General features: G+C 45.3%; 2 protein-coding genes across 2 annotated transcripts in view; one reads left to right on the forward strand and one right to left on the reverse strand.

The window, feature by feature from the left end:
- Window positions 1-1,388: 1,388 nt before the first annotated feature.
- Window positions 1,389-18,220, reverse strand: LOC109487965 (putative N-acetylated-alpha-linked acidic dipeptidase). The gene is made up of 18 exons (XM_019792086.1): window positions 17,949-18,220; window positions 16,420-16,573; window positions 15,535-15,663; window positions 14,766-14,891; window positions 14,081-14,261; window positions 13,414-13,504; window positions 12,289-12,384; window positions 11,655-11,740; window positions 10,323-10,442; window positions 9,820-9,902; window positions 8,522-8,585; window positions 7,620-7,687; window positions 6,484-6,575; window positions 5,923-6,013; window positions 4,007-4,256; window positions 3,328-3,409; window positions 1,835-1,927; window positions 1,389-1,599 (listed from the first exon to the last, which is right to left on the reverse strand). Exons 1-18 carry the CDS (start codon window positions 18,161-18,163, stop codon window positions 1,401-1,403), a joined length of 2,220 nt encoding a protein of 739 aa, XP_019647645.1. The 5' UTR covers window positions 18,164-18,220; the 3' UTR covers window positions 1,389-1,400.
- A 1,698-nt stretch (window positions 18,221-19,918) lies between these two features.
- Window positions 19,919-21,822, forward strand: part of LOC109487964 (putative N-acetylated-alpha-linked acidic dipeptidase) — a 27,935-nt gene continuing 26,031 nt past the window's right edge. Inside the window, exons 1-2 of the mRNA XM_019792084.1 lie at window positions 19,919-20,127; window positions 21,581-21,734. Coding sequence (XP_019647643.1) covers window positions 21,618-21,734 — 117 coding nt within the window. The 5' untranslated portion in view covers window positions 19,919-20,127; window positions 21,581-21,617. The remainder of the gene's footprint in view (window positions 20,128-21,580; window positions 21,735-21,822) is intronic.

Here is a 21,822-nt window from a genome sequence, read left to right on the forward strand (position 1 = left end):
ACTCGAGCCGGCCCAGGTTACCTTTTAATAGGCCGTGTTTATGTGGTCACCCAAGGCGCTTTACAGTGTAGTTTACCCCGAAGCCGGTTTCAAGTGGCTCCATCTGAACGCTCCAAATCACATTGAAAGCGCCTCGATCCCAAATGAGGGCTTCAGACTGAAAGGAGCGTTATGTTGGAAAACGTGAGTGAATGGTACACATGAACAACGGTTGTATCATTATACTCAGTTTATTTTATGTTTCACACAGAAATGCAAATGTAAAGTCATGGTCGTGACCAAACTAAGCTCTTAATTAAATGCCTTTTGTACTGGAACTACAGAAGCAGCAAATTACACAATATAGGCACAGGTGCTCTTTCAGCTCATAAGAGATGTGCCAAGCTCACCATTAAGAAACAAACACACAAACAAATCTTGTCCAACTGCATACCTTGCAAGTCAACTCACTACATGTACCTCTATTTTAAAACTCTATTTTAAAACTAGATAAAACTATCCATGTTGCACAAGTCAATTGAGATGCTCACAACAAAAAGGAAACATTTTATGAGGCCATATGGGACTAGCACATCATCTCTGCTCTTGAAATGTGTACATCTGATTCAGAGAGTCATTTTCAACCTTGTATGAACCCATGATCCCAATAAAGTGCTGTCCATGGTTGCAAATTGGAACTGGATGCTCTAGCCAGAAGTAGATGGAAAGGGTAGAAATTGGACGGATAGCATGGCGAGGGGAGTTGGTCCACTAAAGGAGTATATTTCATTTCAGAGTGGCAAACTGTACTCCTTTAGTGGACCAACTCGATCTCCCGGCATGTCATCTACCTTCTTGGCCAATTTCTACTCTTTCCAGCCACTTCTGAAGCCTGGTACAGGCTAACTTGTAGAATCTGTACCTAGTACATCATCTCCAAGCAGATCTTTCGGTGGCTGCAAAAGACAGTATCAAATTGGCCAGACAGAATCAGGCAAATGGACACTCCTCAACCCAATGGATACTGCCTTGCCACCGTATGATCTGCTTGAGGATTACCTAGAACAGGTTGTTGACCAGCGTGTTGGCAGCAGACTGTATGGTAAACGTGGTGACGGCGAGCTGCCTCCTCACGAGCTCTACTGCTACTCTGCTGTCTATTTGGCCAATTAATTTCTACTTTTCCAGCAAGCTGAGGATTCTTGTAGATATGTAGTCTCAGAAGTGGCTGAAAAAAAAGTAGAAGTTGGCCAGATAGACAGATGACAGTCAGGGGAGTCAGCTGAAACAGTACAGTTCAGATCGGCAAATTGTACTCCGTTAGCGGACCTTACAATTTTGTCTGTTAGGTCAATTTCTACTCTTTCCAACTGCTTCTGAAGCTCCTGGCAGAAGCTACTAGTAAGTTGTAGATGCTGTGTCTAGAACAGGTTGTTGACCAGCGTGTTGGCAGCAGACTGTACGGTGAACGTGGTGACGGCGAGCTGCCTCCTCACCAGCTCCCACCGCGCCGCCTGGTCGGCCGGGTTAACGTTGTCGATGTCGAACAGGGCGTCGGCCAGGCCTGGGAAGGACTGCCCCGCGTAGCTGTTCACACTGCTGGGGGCAAACGCCACGTGTCTGCAGGGTAAAGCATGGGCAATGATACTCATGTTAGAACAGATTCCACCTATTATGTCATGATACCATAAGTGTGTAGAGCAAGCTTCTACCAGATGTTGGTATCTCTATCTGTAAAGCCATTGTAAATCGCCCTTTGGCGTAAAACCAGCTTTGCAGGCACATATCTGGCTATACTACACAAAACAACGGTCCTGTTATACCTAACTGTAAGTGTTGTTTAAGGCATAATTACCTGTACCAAGGCCTGTCAGGCAGTCCCAGGGGGTCGATGAAGGCACCTTCCAGCTTCATCAGACGATCGTTCACAGCGCGGACTGCAAGGGGACTGAGAGAAGTACAGGATTTTTGTTATCTGTAGCTTTAGTTTCAGCCACTTTTTAAAATAGAGAGTAACTAGAAAGGAAACACTTGCAAAGCAAATGCATAATGTTTACCTTCACATGTGGTCTGCTCTGTTGATTCTTACTCAAATACATTCTTATATATGGTCAGACAGAAGTCAAAATCCCTCCTACTATAAAATTGTAACATTATGTAACCCAACACCAGTTACCATGGTGAGAGGCGTCAACAAATCAGGTCATAAACTTCAGACTGACCTTGACTCATTGGACACCTGGGCCGAAACGAACTCCATGTTACTTAACCCCAAAAAATGTAAAGCAATGTATTTCTGCTTCATGAGAACCCCCCCAGTAATGCAGCCACTGACTCTCGGAGGTCAGCCACTTAGCATAGTTACACAAGCAAAGTTACTTGGTTTGCACATACGCTCTGACCTACGGTGGTCTGATCAAGTTGACGCCATGGTGTCCAAGGGCAGTAGAAGGTTATACTTATTAAGTAGGCTGCGTCGAGCTGGCCTCCCAAGCTCTGACCTTGTCACAGTGTATTGTGGGTATATTCGACCAATAGTTGAATATGCCACGCCCTGTTGGAATGCGGGTATACACAAAAAACAATCTGACAGCATAGAAAGAATCCAGAAAAGGGCATGCAGAATCATGCTGGGTAGAAGCTATCACTCGTATTCCGAGGCCCTGTCAACTCTTGACCTCCAACGTCTGTCTGAACGGAGACTGACCCTGTGCCGGGCCTTTGCCCTTTCAGCCACTAGGTCTAGGCACGCCCCCTGGCTACCCCCAGTTAGTAACCACTCACACAACATGCAGCTAAGGCAAATCCGGCGCTACAAACCACCCATTGGGACAAAAAGATATTTATGCAGTCCTGTCCCCACAATGCTGAACATACTGAATAACCTTGCCATACAGTAGATTTCATTTTATGTTGTTGCACATGATGTAATTGTACTTTTTTATTATTGTCAGTTGTACCTAAGTAATTTGCCAACAGAAGTTGTATGATGTAATTTTAGCATAAATGTGTATTATTCTAGCGTATAAGTGGTGTTTAATGCCTCTCAAGGCACTTTTTATGTATATATATTATGTATTAGTCATGTAATTTTTTAAAATTTGTAAAAGCTTCTCAATTCAGCCTTTTGCTGCAAAAAGCTTCTAACCTACTGTACTATGTATGTATGAAGTATGTGTTTCTGCAAATAAACCAGTCTATATATATAATCATTGGCCAGGTCAGAGCTCAGTGTTTGGAACGGAAGAAGAGGAAACGTATCAAAAACAAGATGTTTTCCTTCGGTAAACATAATTATCAAAGACCACGGGATAAAGTCATGATTATTCAGAGGTTTATACCACTCACTTTAATTTGTCCACAGTTCCAAGGCTCTGGTGGAAAGTTGTAGTAGCCCTGGTGAAGTTTGCTATGGCCGACTCAAGGTGATCTGTATGGAAACATTAATAGACATTCTTACCCTTAAAAAAGGGACAGTCTTACTCTTAGTACACTTGCTTTCTTATTATCTAACAGTTCTGATTTGTTGTGTCAGCCCATAGAGCAGCCTTTTAGCACAAAAAAATGTGTGAAGGAGACTGACCACTGGAGATACAATGAATCCAATGGCACTACATGAAAGACAACTCTGTGGTTTTCTGTAATTCCACGGGCAAAACTGGACTGCTGATTAACACTTGTTTATAGGTATTGTTTTAAAGAAATTGCTTCTGTACTACGACTAAGCCAGAGAGGAGCCGCAGACCCATTGGAGTTTGCGTGTAGCTCAGACTAAGTATGCCAGACCATGTCTGTATGCCAGACCATTGCCAGGGCCTACACAGGCCAGCTCCTTGGCTCCAGGGTGCTATGTACATGTACATGTACATGTACATGGTACTATGGGTATGGCCTTCGTGCCATCCTTCATAGTTACTGTTGCTGGCTGGGTTAAGGTTAGCCAGTGACATATGCAGTAGGGAGCCGACGGTAAGTACGGAGGATGGCATTCGGGATATATAAGTCTGGCATCCAGGCTGAGACTGACCTAAGCCGATGTTTTGCGCCGCCAGTCTGGAGCCGTGCTCGTCTCGAAGCTCGTCCGTCATCTTCTGCAGAGTTTCGGCGTAGTCCCGCACGTCCAGCGGCAGTACCAGGGCGTCCGCTAGGGTGACCGCCATCTCCCCCCACAGCCGCCCCACCGACTGGTGCACCGTCCAGTCAGGGTCGATGAACCGGTCTTGCAGATCGAAGGTCTCATAGGCGGAGTGGTACAGGGGGTAGCCGAAACCAAAGGCCTGTGGAGAGAATTATCATGATTCTAGATGGTTCTGCAGGACATGTGTGTGTGTGTTTGCTTAGATAGTGTTCAGCACCAAGGACAGGCGTATGTATTACATCGAAGGTCTCGTAGGCGGAGTGGTACAGAGGGTAGCCAAAACCAAAGGCCTGTGGAGAGAATTATCATGATTCTAGATGGTTCTGCAGGACATGTGTGTGTGTGTTTGCTTAGATAGTGTTCAGCACCAAGGACAGGCATATGTCTTACATCGAAGGTCTTGTAGGCGGAGTGGTACAGGGGGTAGCCAAAACCAAAGGCCTGTAGAGAGAGAATTATCATGATGATGCAACTTTTTTAAGCTTCTAGACAGTTCTGCAGATAAGTAACTTGAAAGTCTCACAATGCGTTTGTATGTGTGTGTGGGGGTGGTGTTGATGGTTATGTTTGTTTGTGTGTGTGTGTGTGTGTGTGTGTGTGTGTGTGTGTTTGTGTGTGTGTGTGGTTGTGTGTGTGTGTTTTGGTAGTTGTGTGTGTGTGTGTGTGTGTGTGTGTTGGTGGTTGTGTGTGTTGGTGGTTGTGTGTGTGTGTTTTGGTAGTTGTGTGTGTGTGTTTTGCTGGTTGTGTGTTTTGTTGGTTGGGTGTGTATTTGTGTGTGCGTGTCTGTGTGCATACGTGTGCATGCTTGGATAGTGTTCAACACCAAGGACAGGCACTTGTACATGTATGTATCTGAGCTTACATGTTGGCAATGGCATAGGTCGTGTCCAGTTGGTGTAATTTGAGAGACCTCAATGTTGTCTGAACGGCGTTTATTATTCAACAGTTCTGCCAGCTTTGTTTGTTTGTTTATTACGATCTCTGGATGCAGCTTTCTCAAGCTGCATCCGTAGACAACTTACTGCCGTGTCCCCTCTCAGTGATACCCCAGTAGGGGTGGTTAGAGAGTATTGAAGAAGAAGAAGAAGTGTCCATGTCGCCCCAGATGTCAATGGACCTATACCATTATTACGTCACCGTTTGTTTACCGCAATGAATGCCGGTCAATCGACGTTTATATTGTACAGGGGTGCGTAGCGCGGTGTGTGTTTGTGTAGCGTTAGCCTGATATAATTCTTTTAATACAGTACTACTTTCGTCTAATGTCACAACTAAATCACCCATTACAGCATGTAATGCTGTGTCAACAAAACGCAAGACGCAGCAAAAATCAAACATACCTGACTTTGAAAACTGGAAGAACGGTGCGTAGTCACTCCCGGAGCCCAACTTGTCGATTCTCGGTGGAAAGACACAACAACACAACACTTTCTCAACAACACAACACTTTCTCAACAACACAACACTTTCTCAACAACACAACACTTTCTCAACAACACAACACTTTCTCAACAACACAACACTTTCTCAACAACACAACACTTTCTCAACAACACAACACTTTCTCAACAACACAACACTTCTCACGGCATCCGTATACATGTACACCTACATAATAACTTACTGGGTCTATGTCGCCCCACAAGTCAAGTGCAGCGATGCCGGCGTGCTGGAAGAACGGTGCGTAGTCACTCCCGGAGCCCAACTTGTCGATTCTTGGTGGAAAGACACAATTTTTGTTTCTCAACATCACAACATGCACTTTCTCAAGGCATCCGTATACACCTATATACATAATAACTTACTGGGTCTATGCTGGTCGACATGCTGGAAGCCGCAATGCCGGCGTGCTGGAAAAACGGTGCGTAGTCACTCCCAGAGCCCAACTTGTTGATTCTTGGGGGAAATACACCATTTGTTAAGGTACATGTAGCGTATGTTTTTATCTATGACGAAGTATTACAAAGTGAACTAAATAATGTAACACCTGAAAATAGCAGACAGCAAACATGCTCAATGGCATAGTCAGTATAGTCAATATTCTGGTTACACAGAAAATGCCTCTTCCTCAATCCCTAATTCCGACCCATGTTCCATGCAAACGCACAGACCTTTGGTAATAGTTTATCTGACCAAAAACCCGCGCAACATGAGATATAATATTGACAGATAAAGATCACAACGATTAAAGCTGTACAGCTGTGTATTTCACTTGAGTGTAGCGCCTTGCACCCAAGCGTAATGGTTCACGAAACGCACGGCAGTTTTCTCGTACAGCCACTAGTCTCTCGTACTGTGGCTTGCCTCCACAGTTGTCGTACAATCTGCTTGGAGATTAGCAAAAGGACAGAGCCAGGTGAACTCACTTCGGCCGTGTGTCAGGGTTGCCCTCTTCCTCCGGTCGCTTCAGTCGCCACGTGTCGTACAGGCTTTTACTGGGCTCGTGCGGGTCTGGCACCTGAAGTAAAACGCGTTTAAAGGGTTAACAACCCTCTGCCTTATATCATAAAACATTTAAAAACAATGTATAAATGGCCAACAGACTAAATGGCCATCGGTCTGCCGTCAATACAAAGAAGGACACCCCGGTCTCAGCCCACTTTAACCAGACACACCACAGCGTGGGAGACCTCGAGATCCTCGGCATCGAGAGGCTCCGCTACACAGGCAACGAAGATCTCACCAGACAGCGCCGACTACAACGAGAATCCTACTGGATCCACCAGCTCAGAACTCTACACCCAGACGGCCTGAACCAAGAATCCCTAGCTAGAAATCACCAGGGTATGAAGAGCACCAGGAACCTCGTCGTGACCAGCACCCCGAAGAACATTTAAAACAATGTATAAATGTTAACAAAGTATTATGTTTTTTTATCACGTATGTAGAGGTTAGAGTTGAGTTTTATTCATAAATCCGTAGCTAAACCAATCTTTTAAAGTTATTATAGGGGGCCCGCAAGCCCTTTTCCGTAGAGCGTAATCGGCCGTTTTAATTCTACGTAGAGCGTAGCAGACCGCCTCTAATATTTTTGCGTACAGCGTATTCGGCGTTTTAATTCTACGTAATGCGTTGTAGCCACTTGGAATTTATCGTAAAGCGTAATCGAGAGGTTTCCGAATTCAGCGTAGTGCGTTGTCGGGACCCCCCCCCCTTGCAGGCCCTCATTATAGTGGGCACGAAATGCAATCATATTAACATAAACGTATATAATGGAACATGCAATTCAGCCTCCGGGCTGCAAAACATTTTAAATCAATGAACCAGTCAACCTAAGTCATCAAGGTTACATTTGCATCATGCATCGATAAAGTCTTCCACCCCAATCACAGTCAACAGTTGACAAATAGAAGGATCAAACTGGTATATATATTCAGCATAACACCGCAGCAGGCACATATTGATGAATAAGGATACTCTATAGATATTTGTTCACAGCAGAACTTCCATGGTGCTTTTTTTTAATATAACTAATATAATAGAATTATTACAGCATGTTCACCTTTTTTGCTGCTTCTCGGATCAGGCTTTGCAAGAGTGGACTCGCCGACATGGACAGGGTGAAGTTTCCTGAGAACGAGAATTTTTACATCAGCACCATTCCTAAAGCCTCGGTCACAACTTTTGGGAGGCTACGTCTGCTACGTTTTTTCTGAAACGTGGGGAAGGAGTGGCATCAACGCACGTCACTCGCACGGTTGCGCAAGGTGTAAGAGTTTGGTCTGCACGCCACGTCTGGCCGTGAGCGGTTGCATGCATCGTACGTTGCGCAAGTGGTGAGTTGTACGTGCTTACAACGTACGATCTCTGTGCGATTGCAACTTTACTATAAGGAGGCCGTACTCACACGTGCGTCTTTCATACGGTACGTACGGGGCACGCGCGTCGCCCGTACTCGCACGGACGGGTGATGAATCCGCAGACCGCACGCAGAAAAAGTTTTCCATGCACTTAAAGTTCTACGGCGTGTCTGCGTGCTCCCAAATCCGTACGGAGGCGGTACTCACCACGCACGGATGCCCTGCGTTTGCCCACGTTTTTGCACGTAGACAGCACGCAGAAGCACGTACGGCGGGTTGTGACCGAAGCTTTAGGGACATGCGATTTCAAGATTGATATGCATTTAACAACAACTGTCTAAGAAAGATACGTCGTATCTTCTGGCCCAATAAGATCACAAATGAGGAACTCTACAACAAAACTGGTTGTAAAAGACTTTCTAAAGAAATCACTAACTGAGAAGGAGAAATGGCCAATTGTATTAAGAGTGGATGATGGAAGGATACCTTCTGAATGCTTCTTTCAGACTACACAATTGGAACTTTCTTTTTTTTCCGTGAGTGCGTGTAACTAAGATATAAATGCATGCAATCATGACATTTATGACTCTTAATCAATTCCTACCAGATGCTGCAGCGTCGCAGTTGAGGTACGCCACAGTCCGTTCTTGGAGATTTCTGATGTAATCCTGAAAACAAAGACGAAATCAATAATTGTATTACTAATGCACTTATATTTAGAGTTTTTCATTCCTATGAGTAAGGCCACACCGATTTAATTTTATGGATGACATCCGCGCGCGCATGAATTTTCGGCCGTTTCCAAAAAAAAAAAGTTTCCAACCACACTGTAAATTGTACAAAACAGTTGCAAAATGAGGAAATATATACCGAAAGTTGCAAACAAAATATTTGAAAACGATTCCAACGTCGTAGAATGCCAAAATCAAACCAAAAACTAAAATGCAAAGAAATGAATTTAAAGAGTAGATTATTCGCCATACCATACTCGACCTTCATAACAACGTAGATTTCATCAAAAAACTTTTTTTTGCAAAACTTTTTTTTTTATTCGCGCGCTCGCATCAGTTTTGGGGTTCCCAGAGAATGTCATCCATATAATCAAATCAACATGGCCTAATGAGAAATAAACTGCTTTTCAACTTTCAACCAAATCTCTCTGTCTTCATCAGCTATCGAGAGATTTGGTTTAAAACTCCGGTGAGTCAAATTCCTTGAGTTGGAGAACATTTTCTCATTACGTAACTTACTAACCAACATGAACTTTCATACTAATTGGTTAATACTATACTAGTCTATGGCACATTCAATTCATAACTTGCTAATGACCACACTGTTTAAGGAACAACCCCCATTTCTGTGAAAACAGGTAATCTCCAAGCAGACCCATGATGGCAAGGCAGTAATCATTGTCCAAGCTGAAGAAGTGAACATTAGTTTGGTGGCTAATGTACACTGCTCGGCCAATGGTTACTGCCTTGCCACCTTATAGGATCTGCCTGGACAGGTATCTGGAAAGTATGATGTTTTCTATGAGGCCACACCAATTTAATTTCTTGGTTGACGGATTTTTCTAGAAAAATAATGGAGCGGGCAGGCGAAAAAAATAAAAATAAAAACAGGCCTAGGCATCCTATTATGGCCCAAAATGGTACGATAGGAGCCATGAAGTTATCACACCAGGCTGGTTCAAATTTTGAACTTTTAATGATACCACTGCATTGAAAGATGGAATAACTGTAACAACTAGGAAGAAAAGGACTGTTTCCAACTGTTCAGGGCAAAATATGAGCATTTTACAGTTGATTCTGAATTTTTATTTTTATTTGCAAGTCAGAAAAAAATGAAGCGGGCGAATCTGTTAACCAAGAAATTAAATTGGTGTGGCCTGAAGAGGCTAACCTCTACAAACTCCACAGAGCCGATCAGGCCCTGCTCTTCCGCTCCCCAGCTGCCGAACACGATAGTCCGACGTGGTCTCCAGCCTGGAAAATGAAAACATGGTTGTCCTGTAAATTTCTACTTTGTCCTTTATTAACTTCACTAGAAGGTTAAGTTTTCGCTTTATTTAACAGGCTATAGTAGAGTGACTATGGATGTAGGGGGAATAACCCTTGAAACCATGGATAGATGTTCATAACCTTTGGTAGGCAAGGTAATATTGGGAAGATGAATTTCGAGAATGGACCTTGTTAGGTGTCCCTACATTGATGCACTGGACCTTTTGTGTTTGGATGAAAATAAAGCAAAGACAGGTAGCATGAAGTTCTTGGAACTGTGCATCTCTTTGGCCTGGAGTCCAGCCTTGTTAGCTTTAGGTCACTGCCCAAGATCTGGCGGGTTAGCAGATCTTGGGGGAGCGGACTAAAGCTAACAAGGCTGGACTCCAGGCTAGCGTCACTTACCCTCGGCCTTGAGTTTGCCCAAGGCTCTGCCGAGCTCCAGCATGACGGCGGTCCCGCTGGACGGGTCCACACTGCCGTACACCCAGGCGTCGTGATGGTTCCCCACTATCACGTACCGGTCTGAAAATACAGAAGAAGGCGCTTAGTTGCACCACGTATTTGTCTGCGCATTTGGTGCAATTATCCAGGTGGTGTGACAAGCCCCACCGCACAAGGGGGTCGAGAAGTGGGGTCGGAAGTCAGAACCATAATTTGACACACACAGACACACAAAACACCAACCAACTATGAAATTTAATACATATATTAACTTTATTCACACATTTTGCACATGTACAAACAAGTTTAATAATTTCTAGTGTTCCGGTTCATGAATCATTTTTTTTTTCGCAGGCTGGAGGAACGACACTGTGGGAATTCTGACTTGACTGAAGTGATGGGTCTGGAATTTCATCTTTAACCTAGATTATTTTACAATTTTCATGTGACAATATATGTTGGTGTGTAGAACATCTAACAATTTGTTATGGTTTGAAATAACATACATTGTATTTGGTTCATCGCTATCCATTACATATATCATCACCACGCTATGTTGCTCCATATGTTTCTCTATCTACATGCTGTTACGTACGTATACGTTAGGTCACAATTCCCAACCCGGGGCCCCAGCTGAGCAGTTTGTGGGAACAAAAGTATGATATAAAAGACAACAAAACACAAAAACCATGGGAATTACTTACTTTTCAGTCGTACAAACAGCCCGGTTGGGCCCCAGTTTAGAAATCTGACCTTGCATGTGCCTGTCCTTGGTGCTGAACACTATCCACACACACACACACACACACACACACACACACACACACACACACACACACACACACACACACACGCACACACACACGCACACACGCACACACACGCACACACACGCACAGCCTCACACACACACACACACACACACACACACACACACACACACACACACACACACACACATATATATACACACGCGCGCGCGCGCGCATGCACGCAAACACACACACACATATACACACACACACACTGACACACGCACACACACACACACACACACACACACGCACACACACACACACACACATATATATACACACACGCGCACACAAACATAGTTTTACACACTCTTTCTCTCTCTCCCTCACACAGACGCACACACACACACCTTGCAGCTTCATAGGTGTGTTATCCATTCTAATGATAAAGCTGAATAAATCGAGTGTGACACCTTTAAACAATAAGTAGACTCCGAAATTAGTGATAATGTCAGTGCAGCATGTGTTTTTTTCTGACCTGGTTCGACAGCTCCGCGGATGGTCCCGATGACGTTGTACGTCGTCCGCACCTCCCTGTCTTGGTTTACCACGAGTCTCACCTTCCTGTGGAAAGGATCATCAAAGACATTTCTAAAGTTTGAGAGTAAAAATTATAGTTTTCTTCTGCTGTATTTTTGCTGGCAAAAGAAATGTGCCTCTCAAGCCATGGGCCGATCAGGGACGTGGTAAAGCCGGCATCACATAGTCCACAAGCTTCAGCCATTGTGGATTAAAAATCAGCTGAGCATATTTTTTGCCGGCAAAATCAAATGGCACTTGGTGACCGGCAAACAAAAGCAGATCCTGAAAAAAACTGTATAACGGTCGAGAGAGCACTGGGGAACTGGACATAGTACTGCCAAAAATTTGAGCTCACAGACTTATTTACCAATCTGTGCTGGGGTATCATGGACAGTCATGGCGTCCCCAGGGGTAGTGAATTTGACAATGTAGTTAATAAGAGTCACTTACAATTTGCCTGCATGAGTATAGGTGTAGGTAGGACAGCACAGGACAGGAGACAGTGGAAAGCGGTGGAGGCCCGCATTGTCGACAGATGACTACAGCGGCGAAGATGATGATGATGATGATAGGTGTAGTTTTGTACGTACCTGCTGCTGGCCGGACCTGTATAGCCTGGTCCTAAATGGTAGGTAATGTCCAACCCTCCCTGCCACTCAACAGGAGCTTCAGGGCCAGCCATGTTCCTGAAAACAAACATCATCCATGTGGTTGGTAAGTTTTATATTAAGTACAACATATTTAATAACCAGTAGGAGGACGTTTTGAGACAGGGCAATCAGAACAACACGTCAAAGTGTATCAAATAGATTGCATGTACCGATGGTCCGTAGAGAGCTATACAGGAGATCGATAGCGTACTCGGGTGCAACGACATGGAATAGTTTACCGCCAAATGTAAGAATAGCACCCTCAGTGGTAGCATTTAAGAACATGTTGCAATATATATAATCCACTATGGAATTGATCAGGACTGGACCATAGAAACGATGCTGTGACTAGTGTAAGTTGTAATGAAATTGTAATACGTTAATTTTGAAGCTATTGTGTTATCAGGACCCCTGGCCTCTCCCACCTTGAGCACTTGAAAAGCGGCTATGGCCGAAGTGTAATCTTTCAAGGCTAAATAAAGGTCGAAAAAAAGTTTTACCTGGCTAAAACTAGCACAGCTAGATCCGTAGATCTAAGATATACTCTCGATGAATAAACTTGAAACTTGAGCTCTTCAAGTTAGCTTTGAGTAGACTACAGAAATTACTATGTACTAGTAAGACTATTAAAAGACTTTTACTTTAGTGTGCTGTAACAAAGTTTATCCTGAGAAGTAGTACGAGATGAGATTATCACTTGCCACAAACTGCCACGGTTCCATAGTGTATTGCTTGATCGGAGGTAAATACCCGTGTTTGTGGGGTCGTGTGGCGCAGCGGCAGCGTTCTCGACTCGGAACCAGAGGCCCCGGGTTCGAGTCATGACATGCCACCGATCTTGTGCCCTTGGGAAAGGCACTTTGCACGACTTTCCTCACTTCGCTCAGGTGTAAATGAGTATTGTACTGTCCCTGTGTTGGTGGCGGCATTAATATAAGTTGAAAAAACTTGAGTGTGCCGTCACCACGTCTTGTGATTACATGTTTCGGAATATTAAAAAAAAATACCCGTGTTGAAAGTGGTGACAGGTTACATTTTTGCCCATGTCCAGACTGTACCACCTACCTCAGTATATCAACGGCAACTCCGTAGCTGATTGGGTGTACAGGGATGGTGGGAAGGTTGGTATCTTGTTCATCTAACCGATAGGCATACTCTGCAACAAGATTGTGTGTTCATTACAACATATTGGGGCGCTCAGTAAAGATCACACTGTCCCGCAACCAACACTGGGTCTGGCCAGATCATTTTGTCAGAAAAATGCTCAGTTTCACCGTCTTACTGCATGGGCCACAATGTTCTCATCAAACTCTACTGGTATCACTCACTCAAAATTATGGTAAAAGACTTGTTTTCTTTGACAGTCCTATAAATTGGGGCTCTTGTGTACAGTGATCGCTATCAAAACCGGTAGTTCTATAGTACCAAGAAAAGCCATCAGGGGTTCAAGATTTGATAATTTCATCTATTGGTTGAGACCTACGCAGTCGCGAAATTTATCGCAATCCATCCACAGCGTCTTGAGTTATCTTGCTAAACCACATCCAAGCATCAAAACAAACAAACGCTACTGAAAATATAACCTAGGCGATGGCAATTAACGAAGTATGAAAGAGACCATCAGTTCATTCACCAATAGTTCAATGGTAACAGCATTGCCTTCTTTATTGCACACTATATATATTGGAGCCTGTATAGTGACCATAAGAAATGATATTAACGAAAGCCGCACCGTTAGCAGGATAAAAAGGCGTCAGTATGTCTCCGTTGGGGAGCTGGACGGTCCCCCTCTGTACTCCCGTGCTGGGCATCATCCATCCGTCCGGCCAGACCGGCCAGCCCTCCGCTACGCACTGCTCCGGGTCCGAGTACAGGACCAGACCCGCACAGCCGAACTGGGCGGCCAGCTTGGCCTGAAGGAGATACAGTATGTCAGTATGTCATCGATTGCAGTTAGATGTGCAAAGGTCAGGGTACGGTTACCAACTGCCCCCGCGCCGAACATGCCTGCGAAGCCGGTGTACTACGGAAACGAACGTTTTGGATGGTGTTCAGCACCAAGGACAGGCATGGTAACACGTGTGCGTGTGTGTGCATGCATGCCGTGTGTATTCATGTCGTGTGTGCATGCATGTCGTGTGTATATATATATGTGTGTGTGTGTGTGTGTGTGTGTGTGTGTGTGTGTGTGCGTGTCTGTGTGTGGACACTGGATAGTGTTCAGCACCAAGGACAGGCATATACCCGAGCTTGTTTGTCCGTCTGGTGAAAATAACACTTCATATAACTTTAAGTGTCGACACTTTTAGCAGTGAATTGAGACCGATTACAGGTATCCAACCTAAAACTAGAATAGTGAATCTAAAATAGAACTTACAAAAAATCATGTAGTACTACAAATGAAATCCGTTACTAACCTTGTCACCCCTGAATATCTTGCCGTATCTGGCGATACAGATCTTCCCAGCCGGGTCCACGTTCACGTCTCGCACCAACGTTTGGAAGTCCTCGGCGCGGGCAAAGTTGACGTACACCAAGTCTCCCTGCAGCCAAACGGTGCGAAAATCCCTGATCACATTAGTCTGTTTAGAGAAATGATGCTCAAATGTAGTGAAACAGCTTTTCGCCAAACGGTGTGGTAAGGGCATTAGCCTCCTGTGAAGACTTTTATCGCCAATATCGGTGTTTGTTTCTTCAAGTGCGGCTAGAGAGCGGCAGTTTCTTATTGGGGGGAAAGTTGTATATTATAGGGCGGAAGGCTGTTAGCGTATATTGGGGGGGGCAGGGGGATAGAGAAACTGTCACACTCATACAGTTCTCCCCCAAAGCCCTCCGCTGGGAAACCGCCACGCTCTAGCGGCGCATGTAGAAACAAATGCTGGTAGCTAAACATCTGCACTAGAGACTTAGGGCATTGCCTGTTGATAATAAAGATATCTGTCCTTCCTGAAAAAAAATTTCATCTCTGCTCTGCTGTATTAGAGAAATCGTCAGTTTGTACAATTTTACATTGAGACAACCCATATACATGTAGTTGCATTTTCGACTTCTACCATGTAGCGCGGATCAACATCTACCCTGTAGCGGTCCGCTGTAAAGAACGTCTACCATGTAGCGAATCGACTGTGGCGAAACAAGCTGTTTCTATACTCTAACTTAAGTCGTTATCTAAGTAGTTAAGCACACCCGAACGTCTCCGGAAGCCGAGTAAGCGTTGAACGGTGGTTCGGCCTCTGGGTCGCTGATCCCCGCCTCCTGTTGTTGAGATTCCACCACTACTGTACCGTCAGCCTCCAACAGCGACACGCGGCTTAACTACGGTTTGTATTGGAAAAAAAACAATAGATATTAAAAACTAGAACGGTAACACTTGCAAAGCAAATGAATGTTAACCTTCACATTGTCTAGCCTGACAAACTACTACTCTGTTTATACTTACTCGAATATATTCAATATAAATGGTAACTAGCCCCTCCAACTGTGTCCTGCCACTTGCTACATAATGCACATGTAACCCAACACCACCGAGTGTCTGCTACAACCCCAGTTACCAGAGGTAATCGGTAGTTCTTATTAACTTGCATATACTGTAAATTTTCCACGATTATCATATTAACCCCATTAACCACGATTATGTTAACCTCAGCGACCTACTACTAGTAGTTAGTGTTCTGCATTTACATACAGGATTGTCCGAACACTTACGGACAGTTAGTTGTGCTAAATATGGGATATAGATATGTTTATAATCTGCAGATATGTCTGTGTAATACGTGTATATTTCCCCCTACCCTGTTTGGATCCGCCAGGAGCACGTCGTAGGGAAGATTATGTTTATGATGGTCAGAAATACTGTCTTCTGTATTAAGATTGTCTTAACAATCCTCACTCCACCCAGGTGTAAAATGGGTATCTGACTTCGGTGGAGGTAAAAGGCGATGGAAGAAGAGGGATGGGCTCTGCCTTCCAACACCATACCCACATTGGATCAACAACTTAGGGCCTCAAAAAGGCTATATGGTACTATCTTTACATGTTTACCCGTGCAATACGTGTATATATTTGTCCCACCCTGTTGGGATCCCTGCTGGGGTACGCCAGGAGCACGTCGTAGGGCACCAGCCGGGCGGAGTCGAACCCGTACTCCCGCCACCTGTCCCGGATCAGCCGGGCCACCCCCAGGTCCATCTCCTTCCCGGCTATGTGCGGCCGGGCCGTCAGCGTCCTGAGAGTCAGCAAGGTGCTTTATATCAGTTACAGGCAACACATACCCCATACATGCACCCCCGTATAGCTCTGGGCCGCACGGTCCCAGCTCCGGGCCGTCAGCGTCCTGGGAGTCAGGAGTATCAACGTGCTTCACATTAGTTAAAGTTGCAAAAAATTGATACCACTGTTGTAGAATGCCAAAATGAAACAAAAAAAGACGAAAATGTAAGACAACGAATTTGAAGAGTAGATTATTCGCCAAACCACATTCTATGTCATTTGTTCAACCTTCATGACCACGTAGATTTCATAAGGAAACTTTTTTTTGCCAAACTTTTTTTTATTCGCACGCGCGCATCAGTTTTGGGGTTCCCAGTGGATGTCATCCATATAAACAAATCAACATGGCCTTATGTGCACCTCCGTACAACTCTGAGCCGCACGGTCCCAGCTTTTGGGCCGTCAGAGTCCTGGGAGTCAAGATTAGCAACGTGCATCACATCAGTTACATGAACCCTCGTATAAATGTATATTCATTTACATAATTTACATCTGACACCGGAGGGGTTTTCATGACTGTATTCTGTGGTTCTACTCTATACAGTGACAGGCTTGTAGGAGGGCTAACTCTGACATCTGACTTCTATTACTGATGCGTGGCCTTGGCGTGCATGGCCTTGGTGGAGCAGCCCCATAACATTTACTTGGTTCGCATCACTACAGCAAGTGAAAAGGAGGGTGAAAGTCCAAATACGTCCGTGACTACTTCTTTTCAGATCATTGACCTAGGTAAAGTTGACATTGCCAGATACAATCTGGAAAGCGTCCAACTGGTTAAATTTTAACCGTCGGTGAAACTTAGAGCCAGTTATATAACGGACTCAGAGAGTTCAAATTATTGTGACGTGGGCTTGGCACAAAGAATTGCATGGTAATCTTGACCCAGGACCTTGGAAAATTCGCAACGTTGGCAGAAAAAGCCTTTACGTACATACATGGGAAGTTGGAACACTATAAAAAATATTGGATACTAGGTGCTTACATTATGGCTAGGCCGCTCAGTGCCACTAGCAAGTGTGGTGGCGAAATACGAGCGATGGGCGTTGTGCGCGTACCGAGGACAACTGGTGTTGTAACAGGCGGTGTGCCTGCGCTACCCCATAGTAGCTTTCCATAGAACAGACCATTCCTGGTCGAACATGTCGAACCACCTGTTCTATTTCGAACACGTCGAACCCCCTGTTCTATTTCGAACACGTCGAACCCCCTGTTGTATTTCGAACACGTACGTTCGATTTTGACCGAGGTGTTCTAAATAGAACAGGGGGTGTTCGACTGGAAAGGTCCATCATCAATCGTCAAACACGAAGACAAGAACAGCATACACAGACCTGAGGTTTTCCCTGATGTTGTCGGGCTTGAGCTCGCGCTGTAGCCGCGCGGGGACGCTCGGGTCCCCCTCCCGTGTCAGGGCGGCCGACCACGGCGTCCCGCTCTTCGGGATGGCGAAGAAGCCGATGATGATGCCGAGCACCAGCCCTACCACCGCACACGCTACGCCCAGGAGTATGAACGGTCTCTTACGCACGCCCCTGTGTTCCGCCATGTTCGCACGCCAAGTTCAGGACTTTGTCGTTTGGGATCGGAGTTTGACTATTAAAACCGCGCTCCTAGCGGCCCGCCCGCCCGACAGTTGCCGCCCCCCCCACCCAGCCTTGGCAGTCAGCCAGAAACTGTGTAAACACAGGTTAGATGTTTGGCAAGATGGTATGGATGCACATAACGTTAAGAACATGATGTTTTCAAAGTGAATGTCGTTTGGGTCTTGAACACTGGAGCCAGTGTGTTAAGTTTTGCGCGCGCTATTGTTGTTGCGCCCAGGTGGTGATAGGGGCAAGGGGTAACAACGTGGACAACTTTTACCTGCCCGATGAATCATTAACCAAAAGTCTACATTGGACTCTCAATAGTCTCCACCAGACTCCTTTGCAGGCTGAATAAATGGTAGAAATCGGCTAAGGGGGGGGTTGGCCGGCCCTTAGCCGATTTCTACTATTTATTCAGCCTGCAAAGGAGTCTGGTGGAGACTAGAGTCTCAAGGTCTCAACCAAACATTCACCGTTATATGCCAAAGCTATAGACACGCGGCCCATTCCAGTACTTAGACTATCCTTTTGCAATCGTCAACTGCAACAGAACTGACAGTATCGCAACGTTTTCAGTTCACTCAGTGACGAGTTCGCAACCTTCGCAAGTGTGAAGGTTTCAGAGCTGTTCCAATGCTTCACCAGGAGGGATGAGGGATAGCAAAATTATAATTAAGGCCATGTTGATTTGATTATATGGATGACATCCTCCGGGAGCCCCAAAACTGATGCGCGCGTGCGAATAAAAAAAAGGTTTTGCAAAAAAAAAAGTTCTTTTCATTATGAAATCTACGTGGTCATGGGGGTTGAGCAAATGGCATAGAATGTGGTTTGGTGAATAATCTAGTCTTCAAGTTCATTTCCTTACAATTTCGTCTTTTTTCGTTTGATTTTGGCATTCTACGACATTGGTATAGTTTTTATTAATTTTTTTTGTAACTTATGGTATATTTTTGCTCATTTTGCAACTGTTTTGTACGATTTACAGTGTGGTTGAAAACTTTTTTTTTTTTTGGAAACGGCCGAAAATTCATGCGCGCGCGGATGTCATCCATATAATCAAATCAACATGGCCTGATGGATGAATGGAACAAAATCGTCGTCCCCTCGATCTCTCGCCGGCTCGGGTAACCTTGAAGTTGTGGAGCCATCTCTGGCTGCCTGCCAAGGCTGGGGGCGGCAACTGTCGGGCGAGTCGGGCCGCTAGGAGCGCGGTTTTAATAGTCAAACTCCGATCCCCCCCAAAAAACCAAGAAATTCCGCTTCCTGTAACTATGACCAAAGAGTCACGACAGTGCTGCAAATTGTCAGATTGATGAGAAACCCGTAACGTGAAACAGGACAGGACGACAACTGCTGTTCCACCTGATTTATTGCTGTTTTGATGATGAATAAAAGACTTCTTGCTTGTTACACTGTGTCACCTCATTCAATTTGTGTCCTAACATTTGTTGTCTCCTAGTATATTTCTAATCTAGGCATCTTGTTTTTTAGGGCCCTTCATGTTTTTTTCGCCCTCTCGCATTAGATTTAGGGTCTTCAAAGGACGTCATCCATAAAATTTACTTGGTGTGGCCTAACCTGTGTTTACACAGTTTCTGGCTGGCTGCCAAGGCTGGGGGGCGGCAACTGTCGGGCGGGCAGGCCGCTAGGAGCGCGGTTTAGTCAGACTTCCAGCCGACAAAGTCCTGCGGACTTGACGTGTGGACATGGCGGAACACAGGGGCGCGCGTAAGAGACCGTTCATACTCCTGGGCGTAGCGTGCGCGGTGGTAGGGCTGGTGCTCGGTATCATCATCGGCTTCTTCGCCATCCCGAAGAGCGGGACGCCGTGGTCGGCCGCCCTGACACGGGAGGGGGACCCGAGCGTCCCCGCGCGGCTACAGCGCGAGCTCAAGCCCGACAACATCAGGGAAAACCTCAGGTTTGTGTATGCTGTTTTTGTCTTCGTGTTTGACGATTGATGATGGACCTTTCCAGTCGAACACCCCCTGTTATATTTAGAACGCCTCGGTCAAGATTGAATGTACGTGTCCTCGGTACCAGCACAACGCCCATCGCTGGTATTTCGCCACCACACTTGCTCGTGTCACTGAGTGGCCTAGGCATAATGTAAGCACCTAGTATGCAATGTTTTGAGTGTTCCAACGTCCTAACTATGTGTGTTAAGGCTTTGTTTTTGTGTTAAGGCTTTGTCTGCTTTGTCTGTTGCGAATTTCCCAAGGCATCGGGCCAAGATTACCATGCAATTCTTTGTGCCAAGCCCACGTCACAATAATTTAAACTCTCTGCGAGTCTGTTAAGCTGGCTCTAAGTTTGACCGACGGTTAGAATTTAACCATTGGCTTGGTCGCTTTCCAGATTGTACCTGTCAATGTCAACTTTGCCTCGGTCAATGATCTGAAAAGAATTAGTCACGGACATATGTGAAGTTTCGGCCTCCTTGTCACTCTCTCGCTGTTATATGAGTACAAACAAATGTAGTAAAGGGTGGAGGTTTGATGGCACTCAATCCGTCTTGTTTTCAGGTGTATCTGAATTTTTTTTGTGCGTCTGAGAAAAATGTTGAAAAACATTATAACATGCTAGTCTTTAAAAAAAAACGTGGCGAAATCCAAGCCTCCGTAGCAGGCTTATAGAACTGGGGGTTTGGTGGTCTACTGTACGTGTACTTGGTAGCAATAAATTCCACTCTTGTCTACTTCTACACGATACATGTTCCACATTCTGCACATCGTTCCGTACGTACCTGTCTCAAAACGGTCAACTTTTCCCGCCTTGTGAAGACGATTTTGCTGTAGTGCGGACCGAACCTGGACCGTGCGGCCCAGAGCTATACGGTGGTGCATGTATGGGTGTGTGTTGCATGTAACTAATATGAAGCACCTTGTTGACTCCCAGGACTCTGACGGCCCAAAAGCAGGGACCGTGCGGCTCGGAGTTGTACGGAGGTGCACATAAGGCCATGTTGATTTGTTTATATGGATGACATCCACTGGGAACCCCCAAAACTGATGCGCGCGTGCGAATAAAAAAAGTTTGGCAAAAAAAAAAAGTTCCCTTATGAAATCTACGTGGTCATGAAGGTTGCACAAATGACATAGAATATGGTTTGGAGAATAATCTACTCTTCAAACTCGTTGTCTTACATTTTCGTCTTTTTTTGGTTTGATTTTGGCATTCTACGACAGTAGTATCAATTTTTTTGCAACTTGTGAAGCAACAATGTGAAGCACGTTGATACTCCTGACTCCCAGGACGCTGACGGCCCGGAGCTGCCGGGACCGTGCGGCCCAGAGCTATACGGGGGTGCGTGTATGGGGTATGTGTTGCATGTAACTATAAGTGTAAATATAAAGCACCTTGCTGACTCTCAGGACGCTGACGGCCCGGCCGCACATAGCCGGGAAGGAGATGGACCTGGGGGTGGCCCGGCTGATCCGGGACAGGTGGTTGGAGTACGGGTTCGACTCCGCCCGGCTGGTGCCCTACGACGTGCTCCTGGCGTACCCGAGCAGGGATCCCAACAGGGTATTGCATACACGTATTGCACAGAAATATGTACAGGTTATGAACATATATATATAACATATATATATACATACATATATATATATAC

The sequence above is a fragment of the Branchiostoma belcheri genome, unplaced genomic scaffold (genome assembly GCF_001625305.1).
Source record: "Branchiostoma belcheri isolate BF01 breed outbred unplaced genomic scaffold, Haploidv18h27 scaffold90, whole genome shotgun sequence".
Classification (NCBI taxonomy): Eukaryota; Metazoa; Chordata; class Leptocardii; order Amphioxiformes; family Branchiostomatidae; genus Branchiostoma; species Branchiostoma belcheri.

Excerpts from the sequence above, each read along its gene's own strand:
- LOC109487965 (XM_019792086.1), bottom strand. The coding sequence starts at position 18,163 with ATGGCGGAACACAGGGGCGTGCGTAAGAGACCGTTCATACTCCTGGGC. Across the intron at positions 15,664-16,419 it reads CCAGCAGGGATCCCAACAGG|TTAAGCCGCGTGTCGCTGTT; the intron begins GTGGGACAAATA and ends TACAAACCGTAG. Across the intron at positions 7,688-8,521 it reads CTGCGACGCTGCAGCATCTG|GAAACTTCACCCTGTCCATG; the intron begins GTAGGAATTGAT and ends TCTCGTTCTCAG.